The sequence below is a fragment of the Chionomys nivalis genome, chromosome 1 (genome assembly GCF_950005125.1).
Source record: "Chionomys nivalis chromosome 1, mChiNiv1.1, whole genome shotgun sequence".
NCBI lineage: Eukaryota > Metazoa > Chordata > Mammalia > Rodentia > Cricetidae > Chionomys > Chionomys nivalis.
Window position 1 is genome coordinate 102,219,810 of NC_080086.1, and position 17,459 is coordinate 102,237,268.

The following is a 17,459-nucleotide window of genomic DNA, read 5'->3' on the forward strand; positions in this document are numbered from 1 at the left end:
TGCTATCAAACCTGTCATAGTTGCTCTAGTAAACCTGGGATATTTTCTCTCAGGTTACTTCTGTGCTTTACCTACCCAGCAGAACCCAGCTCCTCATTTCTTTGCTTTCTAATCTTGGTGCACCAGCCGCCTCCCTTTGCCACTTCCTCACAACTCAGCAGTGTCACTATGCTCTGCTTAGGAAGCTATTGCTGTACACCAATTGAGGTGTTGTTTTTAAACTGTTTGTAGACTTAATGAGTTAGTTAATTATGTGCTGCTCATTTTACAAAGCTTTGGTGGAAACTGTTGCCTTAATACTATTTGATGGTAGTTTATAGTGGGAGGGCTTGCTGGTTCCTGCTGTGCCATTATAACCAGAAGGATATGATTTTAAGTGATGATTGCTTATATTGATTGTGCTAGGAATTGTCATTTTATAAGAGATTTGTTGAAATTCACTCAAATAAAATTACTTGGTTTTGTTAGGAGAAAAAATGTTCTGTATTAAATACAACATTTATAATTTTTTAATTTTTATTATATTTATATAGTATTCAATTTGCAAATTATTCTGTTTTCTTCCCAGTTTCTTCTGGGAAAGATGTGAGCATTCTTTTGATTTATTTCACTTTTAATCAATAAAAATGATTCTAGATGTACATAATATTTAGCAAGAGTTAGCTAGAATATTACTATTGAATCTTCCTTAAAACTGGAAAATCAACTGGCATATGTAGCATACACTTTAATCCCATCACTTCATGAGGCAGAGGCAGGTATATGTCCAACTTTAAGATTATCCCAGTCTACAAAGCAAGTACCAGATCAGCCAGGGCTGTATAGTGAGAACTTTTCTCAAAAAACAAAACAAAATCCTGAAATTTTAGGCGGTCAGTCATAAAGTCAAGGAATTATTTTTTATATATCCACTCATCAGGTATCATTTTAGAATCTGTTTTATTTTTGCCAGCATTGGCATTGAACTTATCACTGGGCATTAGAAGGGGACAAAACAGGCACAAAGAATCTCTGTCCTTACTAAGTCCATACTGGGGAGCCTGCAATAAGTAACAAGCATCGAAAGAAAAAAAAAAAACCCAACAGATTGTAGGAAGAAAGCAAATGGAGTTATGAGGCAGTACTGAAATCCTTTATAGTTTTTAAGAAAATATTTACTGCTGACCTTCATTGAGGTTCTTGATTTAATTGGGTAGTCAATGAAAGCCTCTTTGAGGAGATTCATATTCAGCTGAGTGGAGAAGAAACTAGTGTCCATGGGTGAGAGGTGGAGTCAGGGACAGTGATGGATTTTCTAGTGAAAAATATATAAAGAAGAAAGGTTCATTCTTCTGTTAGAGAGACTAAAGGACAATAATTGTGCTTCAACTATAAACAAGAACATAGGGCAAGGTTTAAGTTATGAAATGGCCCTAGGCTAGTCAGCACTGTGGTCAAGAGCTTCTTTTCTTAGCTTCTTCCTTCAGCCCTAAGACCAGAAGCTGGTGAGCTTCTCAGAGGGAAAGAACTGTGGTGGGCTTGTGTATTGAGGGCATGAAACCATGAAATCCACCTCTTTGAGGCAGGTTATGCTAATTGCGGGATTACAGGTATAAAAGCAGTATAGACTCTGGATGCAGAGTGCATCTCATTCAGTCCGCAGGCAGCTTGAATTCTCTGCCTTATGTTTGCCTTTTTGACAGGTACAAAGGATAGCCCACTGGGACTAAAACAAAAATTGAGGCAATGTATCAAACACATAGTGCTTGGCACATACTTTGTAACGGTATTTTATCTTCTATTGGATTAAATTCTGGTGCTGAGAGACAGAAGACAATAAGATTTTTCCGTTTTGTTTTTTCTTTTTCTTTGAAACATAGTTTCTCTGTGTTGCTGTGGCTGACCTAGAACCAGCTCTGTAGACCAAGGTGGCCTTGAATTCACAGAAATCTGCCTGCCTCTGCTTCTGCCTCCCAAGTGCTGGGATTTAAAGGTGTTCATCGCCACCACCTGGCAAATTATGTTTTTTTAAAAATGTTAGATTAATAAGTGAAACAGCAAAACAAGGCAGAAAGAATGAATTAGGGACAACTAGCAGGAGAGGGGATCAGTGACTCAAGTACCTTGATCAGAGTTAGTGTTGCTGAGAAGGTAGTATTTGAACTAGGGTTTGAAGGAAGTTAGGAACTGAACTCAGGGGAAAGGACTCTTCATATTGAAAGAGGCAAGCTGAGGAGTGGCCAGAATTTGTTTGTTTATGTTGCTCATTAGACTGAGTGGATGTAAAAGAGGAAAACTACTGAGATTTTCCTGGCAATTGGAGTAAACGATCTTGAACTCAGTTGGCATTAATGGGAATAAACAGACATGGCTGGATGTAGAAACAAGTTAAAGGCTGTACTGTATCATTTTCTGACAAAGGAATTTTTAGCTTGTGCAGCTTGAATGATGGAACAGCCATTTACCAATTTGAGAATTGCTGTAGGAAAGAGATACATGCAAGAATAAACCTTAGGCATTTCAGTTTTGTATATCAGTTATTATTATCTAGTTTGTGTTAGCTGTTATATTTTAGACTGTATATTTCTTGGCTTTGTGATATACTTTGCTATGTTTTGGGAATTAATAGTGGTTATGAGTAGATGTCATTCTTACTCTGAAAAAATTTATTAAACAAAATAAGAATTGATCAAATAACTATATTGTTGGTTGTTTTTCTTAGAAATCTTTTAAATAGGATACTAAGAAAAAATAAGAATGAGTTCATAAAATCAGGTTGCAAACTAATCTATTAGATTCTTAATGTTCAGATAAGTGATGTACACACACACGTTTCAGACTAAAAGAAATGTCCCCCCCCCCCAAGTAAACATTTCCTGGAAATTGTCTGTTAAATAGTATCTTATTTTTTTAAAAAAAAGGTTAGGTTGACTGAGGGAGTGGAGCTTTATAGATTAAGCTTTACTTAGCTGAAATGAGATTATTGCTTATTTGACTAGATTTAAAATGCTGTTTCCTGAAATATTTGCCACTTATAAATGTTCTTCCTCATAAATGTTATACTTTTGATTTGGGGTTGGTTTTTGAGATGGTTTTACATGCATTTACTTGGCTAAGGGTCAGTTGTCTTGAAGCTAGTTCTTAACAGTACTGCAGGAACAGCATTCTCCTCGTCAATTAAAATATTGCTCATTTTTGGTTTTTTAAAAATCCACAGGTTCGTCATAAGGCATCACAGAAGGTTTATGCAATGAAGCTTCTTAGTAAGTTTGAAATGATAAAAAGATCAGATTCTGCTTTTTTCTGGGAAGAAAGAGATATAATGGCCTTTGCGAACAGTCCTTGGGTGGTTCAGGTAAGCATGCTAACTTCTATAAGTCTGTGGGTTTTTTTTGTTTGTTTGTTTTATTTGTTTTTTTATTGTCTATTCAGAAGAGGGTTTTATGTGTTAATCATTCTGTGCTTTGTTTACATAGTAAAAATCAATTTTTTGGTTAGATCTGATTGAGTATGCTTGTTTAATGTTCATTGGTGGTATATCTGTAGAGTCCGTGGTATGTAGTGATTACTTAAATTGGTTATAAGAACTATTACTGGAAACCATTTCCTTCTTAATTGCCTTATATAGATTTGGTGTGATCAGCCAGTATGCTGTTACATTCTCAGTCTATCTTAAATGGGAGAAAAGCTTTCTACAGTAAACATCTTAAACATTCAACAGTCCTTTATCTATTTTTCTGTAATATATAATTTTAGTACACCTGATTCCACCTCATAACTAACTATGAATTAGAGAATTGACTTGATATTTGTTTAATTCTAGCATCGAAATCTACAATTTTGAGCAAGGGTGTTGAATAAGATCCCACATTCCAATGTGTGCTCTAAAGAGCTTAAATGAGCGTGGAGATTATTTTGTTTGTTTGTTTTCAAGACAGAGATTCTCTGTGTAACAGTTCTGGCTGTCCCGGAACTCCATTTGTAGACCAGACTGACCTAGAACTCACAGAGACCCACCTCTGTCTGCCCCCCTGAGTGCTAGAATTGAGCAGTGTGCACCACCTACCACCTGGCAGAGATTTGTTTTTCTTTTTTTTTCCAGCCATGTAGGTGATTAGTGCTGCTTTTAAAAATGATGTTGAGGGGTTCTGTAGAGATAAGAGCCAGGTTGCTCCTCCAGACCTGGATTTGACCAGCATATACATGGCACCTCACAAATGTCTCTAACTCCAGTTCCAAGGGATCCAACACTCTTTTAACCTCCGAAAATACTGGACACACTCGTGTAGTGCACTTATATACATGCAGGCCAAACACATAAAATAAAATTAGAAATGAGATTAAATCTTAAGTCTCCTTTTGTTTTTATTTGGCTAAATGAAGCCATTGTTTAGAAATTCTGATCTGTATGATTCAAACTAATCTTTTTGTGTGGCAACTTACAAGCTTTGATAATTTGCTTGAGTAAAGAATGACAGTCATGCTAGTGGAGTGGACTCAGCTGTCGTCCCAGTGCTTGGGAGGCTGCATGAGGGGATTCTTTCTAAGTTTGAGTTCTGTTTGATCTACATAAGGAAACCTTGTCTCAAGAAGAAGGGAAAAGAGGAGAGCATTAAAGTATACCATTTTTAGCTTTAAATCTAAATTGCTTCCCTATCAGTGTGTTCATTGGCATTTTCTAGTTAACCATTCTGTCTTTTGGTATCTTTTGATCTTTAGTTCTGCCAAGTAGATTCCAACTGAGAAAGAAAGGCGCTCTTGATTGACATAATCTCTGGGTTGTAGAAGGAGGCTGCTCCTTAGTTTTCCGGCCGCCCAGACCTGAAATAATTACACAGAAATTATATTAATTACAACACTGATTGGCCAATCACTTAAGTGTATTGCTAGCTAGCTCTTATATCTTAAATGCTGGGTGCTACTTTTTCTGTTTGCTTACTTCCAGAGAGGAACTAGGGGTGCTGTACAGATACCCTTTCTCTGTAGTTTCGGTTACTCTATCTTCCTGGGGGCTGGTAGCAACACACTGCAGCCTGGAAGCAGGTGACAATGCAGCTTACTGCTTATCATGAATAAGGGGATGGAGTTAGTTAGAAAGGAGGAGTAGTTCTCTTCCAAGCGTGGCTACTGATTATTCATGTGTTTTTTTTCATTGAAATGGGCCTTATTTCTGTTAAATTGGTATCTGTTAGATGTTTCTAAGCTACCCCTGCTCCCAGCTCTCTTCTGTGTAAGGTATGAGTAATAGTTTGTTTAGTTTTCAAAAACTATTATCTTCTTTGCTCTTATTATATCTTTTTAAAAATGTGTTTTCCGTGAGAGGAAAACATTCGTATGAATATTTTATAGAAAATATTCTAGAAAAACACCCATGTAAAATTGGCCTGCCATTGTTTTTTTATTAAATGGGCCTGATCAAGAAGTAAAAGGTGTCAAAAATTTTAACTCTGAGCCGGGCAGTGGTGGCGCACGCCTTTAATCCCAGCACTTGGGAGGCAGAGGCAGGCGGATCTCTGGGAGTTCGAGGCCAGCTTGGTCTACAAGAGCTAGTTCCGGGACCGGCACCAAAGCTACAGAGAAACCCTGTCTCGAAACCCCCCCCCCCAAAAAAAAAATTTAACTCTGTTTTAGTTATGAAGTATTCCAGTTTTTCACAAGTAATAATTTGAGGGTTTGTTTTGTTTGTGGCTTTGTTTTTAGTATAATTTTATTCCTTCCCCTTTTCCAGCTCTTTTGTGCCTTTCAAGATGACAGGTACCTGTACATGGTGATGGAATACATGCCAGGTGGAGACCTTGTAAACCTTATGAGTAATTATGATGTGCCTGAAAAATGGGCCAAGTTTTACACTGCTGAAGTAGTGCTTGCACTGGATGCAATACACTCCATGGGCTTAATCCACAGGGACGTGAAGCCTGATAACATGCTCTTGGATAAACATGGACATCTAAAATTAGCAGATTTTGGCACGTGTATGAAAATGGATGAAGTAAGTAAGCCAGTAAACAAATGCTTGTTTTCAAAATGCATTCATATTTATTGTGTTTGTGTGTATGAAAGAGAGAGAATGTATATACACATACAATGTTGTGCATGTGAAGGTCAGAAGACGACTATGTGGAGTCAGTTTTCTCCTTCCACCATTACATGGCTTCTGGAGACAAGGTCAGGTCACCAGGCTTGTTCAGCAAACACCTTTACCTGCTGAGCCTTCTTGCTAGTCCTTGTTTTCTGCTCTGTGTGTGTTTGTTTAAGAAACAAATAATTGCAATTAAGGACTTTGTGGTTTTGAGTGAAAATAAATTTAGTTTTGATAATGGTGTAACAACTTCAAAACAAAACCACCATCTAGATATAAAATACTTTATTAGTGACTTACTGACTAGAGTAAATCATTCCTCAGTTCATTTATCTCTTCATAGAATGTTGACAAGAATCTGTTACAATCAAAGTAATGGCCTAGGTAGGTAGTATTGGACCACAAAATTCAGGGATATTTCTACCATCATTATTTCTGTTTTTTTCTTTTCCCCCTTTGAGAAAGAAGATGATATAAGATAAGGAAAGAAATGGTTCACTGCTTCCCCCTACCTCTTCTGTACAGGATAAATAAATATGGAGTCGTCATTCATTGTGGTATTTTGCTACTAGATAGCTAATGGCTCAATAACATTAACTTCATAGCTAATTATGATACTGGTTTATTTTGATTATGTAATTTTACATTTTAGTCCTTCTCTGTACTGTTAATTCCTAATGGAATAGGATTGTCTAGAAGATGACTTGTAGCTAGTAAGTAATCTGTCTTGCCAGGAGACTGAATTTCACCTTTGATATGGTTTTGACAGCCTTCAGAACACCTAGCACCACCAGTACATCATACAAGCACTCACGTGTCCTTAGGCACAGATTTTTTTAAAATTTTACGGAACTTTTGATGCTTTAGTAATTGTTAGATAAATAATGCTGTTGCAGGTTTGAGGCTCTATCACTTTTGGTCTTTCCTTTATTATTGTTTCTATATCAGAGACAGACTAGAGCTCAGTGGTCAAATCTAGCTTCTGGCTTGGTGATGTGCATCTAAAAGAATGGCTTTTATGTTTCAGAGATTGTTTAAGAAAGAAGATAAATTGATAGAGACTATGTACCCCTTCATGTTTTTATAGTCTGGCAATAGTATAGATAGACATAGATGGTAAAATCATTTTTTAGTGATCCTTACATTTTGTCAGAGAAAGCGTGGTGCATGAAGAGGTCAGAAGAGGGCATTGGATCCTCTGGAATTGAAAAATGGTTGTAAGCTACCATGTGGATGATGGAAATTGGACCCTCTAGAAGAGCTAACTTCCGTTTTTTAATATCTGATGTTTCTTCTTGTTTGTGAAAAGTTCTATTTTCCTCAAAATTGTACATTTTAAAAAATGAAAATGGTATTACTTGCTGCATTTTAGGAGCAATACCAGTATGTTGTTAAGAAACTACATGGCTTGGGCCAGTGGGATGGATCAGTTATTAAAGGCACTTGCCAACAAGCCTAACAACTTGAGATGATTTCTTGGGATTCACATGGTAAAAGGAGAAAACCAACTCCTGCAAATCGTCTGCTTGTGTGTTTGCCTCCCACCCCACTTATCAATCACTCAGTTAATAATAAGGGTGACAGAGGAAGAAAAAAAACTGTGTAGCTATAATAAAATAATTAGTACCCATGGGAATAATAACTATGGGAATCCAGCTAGGCAAGTTTGTGCATTTAAGGGCAGATGGAAGTTTGCATCTGAACACAAGGATGGGTGACTCCTGTGCTGTGCTGGTCCAGAGCCTCAGGAAGAGGTAGGTGTACCTTTGTAGGAACAGTGCTCAGTTCCAATTCTCCAAATGGACTGGGAGGCCTGGTGCCTATGAAGTCAGTCTAGGGCCTTTTAATACTTGTAATCTAAGAGTTTTGTTTAAATTTTTTCTACCTTCATAAGAAGCATTTTTAATTGTTTACAAGATATCCCAAGACTTCTGATTGTTGAATTTTTTAATTGATTTTTATTGAGCTCTACATTTTCCTCTGCTCCCCTCCCTGCCTCTCTCCTTCCCCTTTCAACCCTCTCCCAAGGGCCCCATGCTCCCAATTTACTCAGGAGATCTTGTCTTTTTACTTCCCATGTAGATTAGATCTATGTAAGTCTCTCTTAGTGTCCTCATTGTTGTCTAAGTTCTCTGGGATTGTGGTTTGTAGACTGGCTTTCTTTGCGTTATGTTTAAAAACCACCTATGAGTGAGTACATGTGATAATTGTCTTTCTGTGTCTGGGTTACCTCACTCAAAATAATGTTTTCTAGCTCCATCCATTTTCCTGCAAAATTCAAGCTGTCATTTTTTCCTTGTAGTACTCCATTATGTAAATGTACCACATTTTCCTTATCCATTCTTCAATCGAGGGTCATTTAGGTTGTTTTCAGGTTCTGATTATGACCAACAATGTTGCTATGAACATAGTTGAGCACATGTCCTTGTGGCACGATTGAGCATTCTTTGGATTTATACCCAAAAGTGGTATTACTGGGTCTTGAGGAAGGTTGTTTCCTAATTTTCTGAGAAATCACCACACTGACATCCAAAGGGTTTGTCCCAGGTTGCATTCCCCCCAGCAATGCAGAAGTGTTTCTTTTTCCCCCACAACCTCTCCAGCGTAAGTTATCATCAGTGTTTTTGATCTTGGCCGTTCTTACAGGTGTAAGATGAAATCTCAGAGTTGTTTTGATTTGCATTTCTCTGATGACTAAGGATGTTGAACATTTCCTTAAGTGTCTTTCAGCCATTTTAGATTCTTCTGTTGAGAGTTGTCTGTTTAGGTCTGTAATCCATTTTTTTTTTAATTGGATTATGTGATCTTTTGGTGTCCAGTTTCTTGAGTTCTTTGTATATTTTGGAGATCAGATCGCTGTCTGATATGGGGTTAATGAAGGTTTTTTCCCATTCTGTAGGCTGTTGTTTTGTCTTGTTGACTGTGTCCTTTGCTTTACAGAAGCTTTTCAGTTTTAGAAGGTCGTATTTATTAATAGTTTCTCTCAGTGTCTGTGCTGCTGGGGTTCTATTTAGGAAGTGGTTCCCTGTGCCAGTGCGTTCAAGTGTACTTCCCACTTTCTCTTCTATAAGGTTCAGTGTGACTGGCTTTATGTTGAGGTCTTTGATCCATTTGGACTTGAGTTTTGTGAATGATGATAAATATGGGTCTATTTTCGTTCTTCTACATGTTGATACCCAGTTATGCCAGCACCATTTGTTAAATATGCTTTCTTTTTTCCTTTTGATATCTTTTTCTTCTTTGTTAAAAATCAGCTGTTCGAAGGTGTGTGGATTAATATCCAGGTCTTCAGTTCGATTCCATTGGTCCTCCTGTCTGTTTTTATGCCAATACCAAGTTGTTTTCAGTACTGTAGCTCTGTAGTAGAGATTGAAGTCAGGGATTGTGATGCCTCCATAAGTTCTTTTATTGTACAGGATTATTTTGGTTATCTTTAGTGTTTTGCTTTTCCATTTGAAGTTGAGTACTGTTCTTTCGAGGTCTGTGAAGAATTTTGCTGGGATTTTGCTGAGCATTGCATTGAATCTGTAGATTGCTTTTGGTAAGATCGCCATTTTTACTATATTAATTCTGCCTACCCAAGAGCATGGGAGATCTTTCCACTTTCTGGTGTCTTCTTCAATTTCTTTCTTCAAAGATTTAAAGTTCTTATACAAGTCTTCCACTTGATTGTTTCCTCTAATAGGTGTGGTTGGGGCTGTCTGAGATTCTGTTGATTAATCTTCTAGGTGCTAGTGAATCCAAAGCTCAGATGGTTTTTCCACATGGTATAGTCAGTTCTAGTTACCCTGTTGATTACTGGAGATAGCTCGGCGCTCCTGGGCTTTGTTCCGCTCCCTTGGAGTTTGCTGTCTCAGGCCTACTTTGGCCTAGGTTACCAGCTTTGACCTGTTTCTGTAAATCCTGGTCTGGATCCACTCCTGCAGAAGTCCATGGCTTGGAGTTGGTCCTTCAAAGGTCTCTGGCTCTAGTCTACTGCCTTGGAGCTCCCAGGCTTGGATGTGCCTAGAACGGCAGAGGACCTGACTCAGGCTTACTCCCTCAGAGGTTCCAGACTCATGCTCAGACCTGCAGAGGTTTCAGGTTCCTGCCTATTCCCTTTGATGTCCCAGACCAACGCCCAGACCCACAGAGGTCCTGCCTCAGGCCTAGTTCCTGGGAGGTCCTAGACTCACACCCAGACCCACAGGGGTCCTGGCTTATGTCTACTCCTTTGAAGGTTCCAGATTCACATCCGGACCCTCAGAGGTTTCTGACTCTGGCTCACTTGCTCAGCGCTTACTCCCCTGTACCTGTTCCGGTGGCATTTGCTGTCTCTGGACCAGGTTGCTGGTTCAGTCCTGATCTGCCTGTGTCCCGGGACTGGATTGGCTCCTGGCTCCTGCTCCCATGGAGCTTGCTTCCTCAGGACCACTGTGGCCTTGGTAGCTGGTTCCCTGATTGATGAATTTTAAGTTTTCAGTAAACTCTTTTTTATTTGTCAATGACAAAACTTCAAATATATTTAGTAAACATTTAATACATTTAAAGTAACTTTTGGGTGTATGTGTGGCATATGCATGTGTGTGCAGGTTTGCTTACCCATGAGGACATGAGTGGAAGCTGGAAGTGGATGTCAGGTGTCTTCCTCTCTCTCTCCACCATTATATTTTATTTAGGTGTATGCATATATGAGTATGTGTATGCATATGGTGTTGGAGGTCAGGTGTCTTCTATCACTTGCTACTTTATTACCTTGAGACAGGGTCTCTCACTGAACTGGAGTTCACCATTTCAGCTAGGCTGGCCGGCCAGTGAACTCCCAGGATCTGCACCCATTTCCCCCCTCCCTCCAATGCTGAGGTTACAATCATGTACAGTGCTCCTACTCACAGAGCCACCTCCCTAGTCTTCCATATTGTTTCTATTTTTTGAAACAGGGTCTCTTTTCACTGTACCTGGAACTCACTGTTTTTGGCAAGACTAGCTGGCCAATAAGTAAGTCCCTGGGGTCTTCCTGTCTCTATCACTATACTTCCTTCTTTAGCCTGGAGTTCCAGGCATATACTGCCATGCCTGGCTTTACTTGGTTGCCAGGAATCCAAATTCAGGTCCTCACTTGTGCACACCACTCACTTTTATCCACCTCCCCAGCCTGCAATCAGAGTAATTGTGAATAACCTATTGAAAATGAATGCCTAATAACCTTGTTCTCCAGCTCAGACCTCTTCAGTAGGTACAGCAAATTGACTAAAGTTCCAGCTTCTTAGCCTGTGATGTGAAACCTCTTAAGATACGACTCTTCTTGCTCTCACCTGACATACTTTGAAGCTCCAACGTTGTGATATTTCGTGTTATTTAATTATTTATGTGACTTATGAACCCACGCCATTTCTATTTACACATGTGAACTTGACTCAAAGATTGCTACTTGATTAATGCTGCCTAGGTTGGCTCCATGTCCTTTCAGTAGTCCCCCTTTTAGTTTATTTGCTTTGATTTTGATACTACAGAATATTAAAAACTTGCCTGTTTTGTTTGTCCTTAGCCCTAGAGGCATTTCAAGAAGCTCTGATTCCCTTTATTTTATTTTATTTTATTTTTTTGGTTTTTCGAGACAGGGTTTCTCTGTAGTTTTGGTGCCCGTCCTGGAACTAGCTCTTGTAGACTGGGATTAAAGGCGTGCGCCACCACCGCCCGGCTCTGATTCCCTTTATTAGAGAATCCATACTTACCTATAGATGATAGATGGGCTCATTGCTCCTGAAGTGACATAGCTTTCAGATTTAGTCAGTGGGTAGAGCTAGGAGGCATGGATCATACACAGCCAGTGTTAAGTGTCAGACTTGGTGGACAGAGCTGGAAGGCATGGGTCTCAGACACCCAGTGTCAAGCCACATGTTCTGTCTCTATAGATAGTATGTCAAGAGCCACATTGATATCTCTGCTTGAAATCTAACACCACAGAGAGGATAGTTTTCTTCTTTCCTGTACAACTCTGGCTCTCATTAGCTAGTTTTTTGTTTTGCTTTTTTACTTGTTTAACTCTAGTGTACGGTTAAAATTGCTTCATATTTTATAATTGCTAGACCCCACTACTGAAATGAATAGATTTGCTAACATTGATATTTGACTTGAAGATTTCTAGAAAACTAGATGGCTAGTTTTCCAAAGCTCCTTGGATTTGTTTTTTTCTCCTGCCTTTCACTGTGGTTATGGGAGCAGCATCAGTATTTCATTCACTGTTTACTATGTGAAGCTTCCTCTGGTTGTGACAGTTCTGACTATGTAAAGTGTGTCAAGGCAGGGTAGCTTGTGTCCTGTCACCACCACCCTTTTCCCATTCTCCCTGAAGGTAAATGAGTCAGTGTTTTGGTTTCTCATTTTACCTTTTAGTAGTTCTTTAAACAAGGCCTGAGACTTGTCATAAATGTTGATTCTATATCCACTTAATTGAATACTTCTCCATCATACAGTTTAAAAATATTAAGTACCCTTTTCAAATGTTTATTTTTTTTTTAAGATTTATTTATTATGTATACAGTGTTCTGTTTTTCATGTATGACTGCAGGCCAGAAGAGGGCGCTAGATCTCATTACAGATGTTTGTGAGACACCATGTGGGTGCTGGGAATTGAACTCAGGACCTCAGGAAGAACAGCCAGTGCTCTTAACCTCTGAGCCATCTCTCCAGCCCCTCAAATGTTTATTTTGAAAGAAAACAGTATGCCAGTATACATAAAGCTAAGAAGCGCCAAGCCTTGATGGTCTTTTAGTTTAAATGTTTAATACATTTCTTCAGTCTACTCTTGATAAATTGTGAATCACTTCTTAACACCATGTCCAACCTGAGAGGTACTTTGCCATCGTCAAGGGTTTTTGCTTTTTTTCAAAGGAGCAAAGCTGCTTTTTTCTTAATGATTCTTTTGTTTTCCCCATGTTGTGTCATTAAGATCACATTTTGTACCTCCCTTACTTTAATAAATAAACAAGAAACATTGTCGGTTTTCATAGTCTTGGGAGTCCACTGTCTTTTCCTTTTCTCATGGATGAAAACTTAACTCTGGTTTCCCTCATCCAGGCATTTCTGTGCTTTTGGTGGTATTGCCTGAGTCCTGAAGCCAGGTCATGATGTTCTATTGGAAGTGATGAGTGTCACTGTCTCTCTGATAATAAATCAGTTGTCTGTATGTATTCACCGTCAACTGATTGTTTAGCTTTGTATTTTAATTCTACTGTTTACCCAGACAGGCATGGTGCATTGCGATACAGCAGTTGGAACTCCTGATTATATATCACCCGAGGTTCTGAAATCACAAGGTGGTGATGGCTACTATGGTCGAGAGTGTGATTGGTGGTCTGTAGGTGTTTTCCTTTTTGAGATGCTAGTGGGTAAGTCAATATTAACACCTTATAATTGAGTCAAGAATTGGAGAATTGGAGAATATTGTGTTGTTCAAGGGAGGGGTCAGAATTTCTGAAAACTGAATTACCACTGATGTAGAGCTGGTGAGATGGCTTAACGGGTAAAAGCACTGGCTCCTGAGCTTGACCATCTGAGTTTGATCTTTAGGATTCAGGTGCAGGTAGAAGAGAACCAATACCTGCAAATTATGATTTGACCTCCACCTGTGAATGTGACCTATGCATGTATGTGCATGCTTACACATTACATGCCTACACATGCCAGTAAATAAGTAAAGAAAGTAGAATCTGATATAAGATAGGCAGAATGATTGAAAAGAAGTTCACTGTGTAAAGTATGTTATATGTTGTTAGGAAGTTTTCTACAGTAGATCCTTTTATATTCTTAAGTATTTTCATATAGCTGATGCTGACCTCAAAGTCAAAATCCATTGCCTCAGCCTGTTGTATGCTGGGATTGCAGGTGTGCTGCTTCTTATCACTAGATCTTTTTAAAATTAAGGCATTATTAGAGCAAGAACAAATTTACAGCTTTTGTAGGCCTCCTTTAGTCTTCTGATGTATCCCTGGAGTTGTGGGCAACTGAGGCATGAATGCTGAGAACCAAACTCCGGAAGAATTAGCAGTAAAAGCTCTTAGCTGTTCAACTATTGCTCCAGCGCCAATAGTTTACAAAGTTGTTTTAGATTACTCTGTGGTGTGTGTGTGTGTGTGTGTGTGTGTGTGTGAATCCCCTGGAGCTGGAGTTACACAATTTGTGTTGAGCACCTGACACGGGTGCTGGGAACTGATTTTGACCCTTTGCAAAAACTCTGCATGCTCTAACGACTTAAGCCATCTCTCTAGCCCCTACGATGTCTTAATAATCTTTTTATTGTAAAGTATTTTAAATGATTGAGTAAATATTTAAGCAAATTTTAGTATTTGTTTCAATAGGTTTGGAGAACTAAGATCATTCTTTAATTTATGTAATCTTGTTATGCCATTGAATTGCAAACTGTATTTTGTTTACTATTTGTTTATCTTTCCAGGCTTTCATTTGTTTATTAGAGACACAATCTCTCTCTGTAGACTTGGCTTCCCTGGAACTCAGCACATAAACAAATACATATTCTTCATCTTCCTCCTCCTCTTCCTTCTTCTTTCTCCTTTTGAGACACCCTCTTAGGTGGACCAGGTTGGCCTGAAATTCATAAAAGATTCACCTGCCTCTTCCTCTGGAGTGCTGGGATGAAAGGTGCCTGTAATCACTGTGTGATTTAAGTCATCACAGTTGAGATGAATTATAAAATTATTTTCAGTTAGGGTCTTAATATATGTTCTTTCTTTTTTGTTTGTTTTGGTTTTGTTTATATTTTGAAACAGGGTATCACTATGTGGCCCTGGCTGTCCTGGAACTCAGTATGTAGACCAGGCTAGCCTAAACTCACAGGAAGATGCCTGCTTCTGCCTCCCAATTGCTGGGATTATATAGGTGTGTGCCACTACATTTGATCCCAAGATACAATATTTCAATTAGAGGAAACTCAGAGGCAAATTTATTTTTTTCAAGGCTAAAAGGTCACGGTGTGGTTACATTTTAAATGTGTTTGTATATATATCTGTTCATTTCCACTGTGATTCTTGGCATATAAAGCCATTTGTTCTTTCATGAAAGAAGATGAATTTAAACTTAAGATACTTAGATATTATATGAAAAGTATTTAACTTGAATTCTTTATTCCACTCATTGCTGTCTTTCTTTAAAATTTAGGAGACACTCCATTTTATGCAGATTCACTTGTAGGAACCTATAGCAAAATTATGGATCATAAAAATTCACTATGTTTTCCTGAAGATACAGAAATTTCTAAGCATGCAAAGAATCTCATCTGTGCCTTCTTAACAGACAGGTAATATACACAGAGTTTCTTTATGGAGAAATTCTTTTACTTTTACAATTTGCACAAATGAAAGTATGCTTGTCTTACATACATACATGCGAGTCAACCTCTGTAGTTTAATTATGGTTTAGTCCTCCCACTCCCACCTTAAGCTTGCTGTTGGGTTACTTTCATCATCTTATGAATGTGACCTAATTGTCATCTAATTGTATCTTATTCCTCATGTCTATAAAGATGGATAAATGATTTAGTAAATGAAATCTTTTGGGGGGCTTTGGAAAGATAAAATTTATGTAAGTCACATTTTATCCTCTTACATAGTATTCCATATTACTCTTTTTTTTTAATATTTATTTATTATGTATACAATATTCTGTCTGTGTGTATGCCTGCAGGCCAGAAGAGGACACCAGACCCCATTACAGACGGTTGTGAGCCACCATGTGGTTGCTGGGAATTGAACTCAGGACCTTTGAAAGAGCAGGCAATGCTCTTAACCTCTGAGCCATCTCTCCAGCCCCCAACCTCCGTTTTGCTCTTAAAGGAAATGCACTATCTTAGAGATGCGGTTAAGAGCATTGCCTGCTCTTCCAAAGGTCCTGAGTTCAATTCCTAGCAACCACATGGTGGCTCACAATCATCTGTAATGAGGTCTGGTGCCCTCTTCTGGCCTGTGCAGACATACATGTAGACAGAATGCTGTATACATAATAAATAAATATTAGAAAAAAAAAGAAACATTTAAGCTGAAACTTTTAGTAAAAATGTTTAAATTTATGATCCTTTGGTGAAAATTGGAAAATTAATATTCTTATTTTTCATAATATTATCTTTAACTACATTGTTTAGGGAGGTACGACTTGGAAGAAATGGGATAGAAGAAATAAAACAGCATCCTTTCTTTAAGAATGATCAGTGGAATTGGGAAAACATAAGAGAGAGTAAGTCAGTCAATCTATGTGTTCTATTTTATTACAGTTTGAGTCTTACAAATTGATTTTCTCTTCTGAAATAGCACATGTTTGATAGAGTGTGTCTTAAATTGAGAAATCATCTTTTCCTGTGGCAAAATTTGTAGGTAAAGAGTTCATCATTCTTCTAGTAAACTAGTGTGCATTTTCTCCTATTTAGCAATTTTGTAGATCTCAGTCATGGAATGTAGTCCTTTAACTTGAGTACTTAAGTTGCTAACTTAATAGTTACTTGTTAAGACCATACTCTAAGCCGGGCAGTGGTGGCACACACCTTTAATCCCAGCACTCGGGAGGCAGAGGCAGGCGAATCTCTGGGAGTTCGAGGCCAGCCTGGTCTACAAGAGCTAGTTCCGGGACAGGCTCCAAAGCCACAGAGAAAACCTGTCTTGAAAAACAACAAACAAACCAACAAAACAAAGACCATACTCTGATAAAACATAGTAATTTATTTTTATTTTGTATATATAATGTTGATTCATGAGTGAGAAATATTTCTGCATAAAAAGTGTAGAAATATACATGTATGTGTATATATAGAAATAATATGTGTATGTTTTGCTACTTGTAAATTTTAGCTCCTAGAATAATATAATAGACCTTCCTTGTTTGATATATATTAGCCTGTATTTAAAGCTGATCGAATAGAGTAATAAATTACTTACAATGTGTTACTTCTATGAAATGGCAGATGGAAGATAGGTTGGTAGATCTTTGTATAAAATATGATATATCATAAAAAAATTAGTAGATCTTCTATTTTGGCTGTGAGTGGAATAATATTTCCTTTCCTCCCAGCGGCAGCTCCAGTCGTGCCTGAGCTCAGCAGTGACATAGACAGCAGCAACTTTGATGACATCGAGGACGACAAAGGAGATGTAGAGACTTTTCCAATCCCTAAAGCTTTTGTGGGAAATCAGCTACCTTTTATAGGATTTACATACTTTAGAGAAAATTTGTATGTGATTTATTTATTAAAATTTATTATTATTATAGGCTAGCTGTAAGGTTTTTGCCTAATGTACTGTCTAAATTATTTTTAATTTTATTTCATCATTTGATGTTTGAATGTTACATTTTATTTATCTATAAATGATTGTAAGGCTGTCCTATATTCTTTTGAAGATAGGCAGTAAGAACAAAT

General features: G+C 38.0%; 1 protein-coding gene across 3 annotated transcripts in view; it reads left to right on the forward strand.

Annotated features, from left to right (window-relative positions):
- The window catches only part of Rock2 (Rho associated coiled-coil containing protein kinase 2), a 104,808-nt gene that overhangs the window by 51,461 nt on the left and 35,888 nt on the right, over positions 1–17,459 (forward strand). For all 3 annotated transcript variants that reach the window (XM_057790218.1, XM_057790219.1, XM_057790220.1), the window contains exons 4-9: positions 3,197–3,334; positions 5,708–5,968; positions 13,284–13,428; positions 15,215–15,353; positions 16,194–16,285; positions 17,114–17,273. In XM_057790218.1, coding sequence (XP_057646201.1) covers positions 3,197–3,334; positions 5,708–5,968; positions 13,284–13,428; positions 15,215–15,353; positions 16,194–16,285; positions 17,114–17,273 — 935 coding nt within the window. The remainder of the gene's footprint in view (positions 1–3,196; positions 3,335–5,707; positions 5,969–13,283; positions 13,429–15,214; positions 15,354–16,193; positions 16,286–17,113; positions 17,274–17,459) is intronic.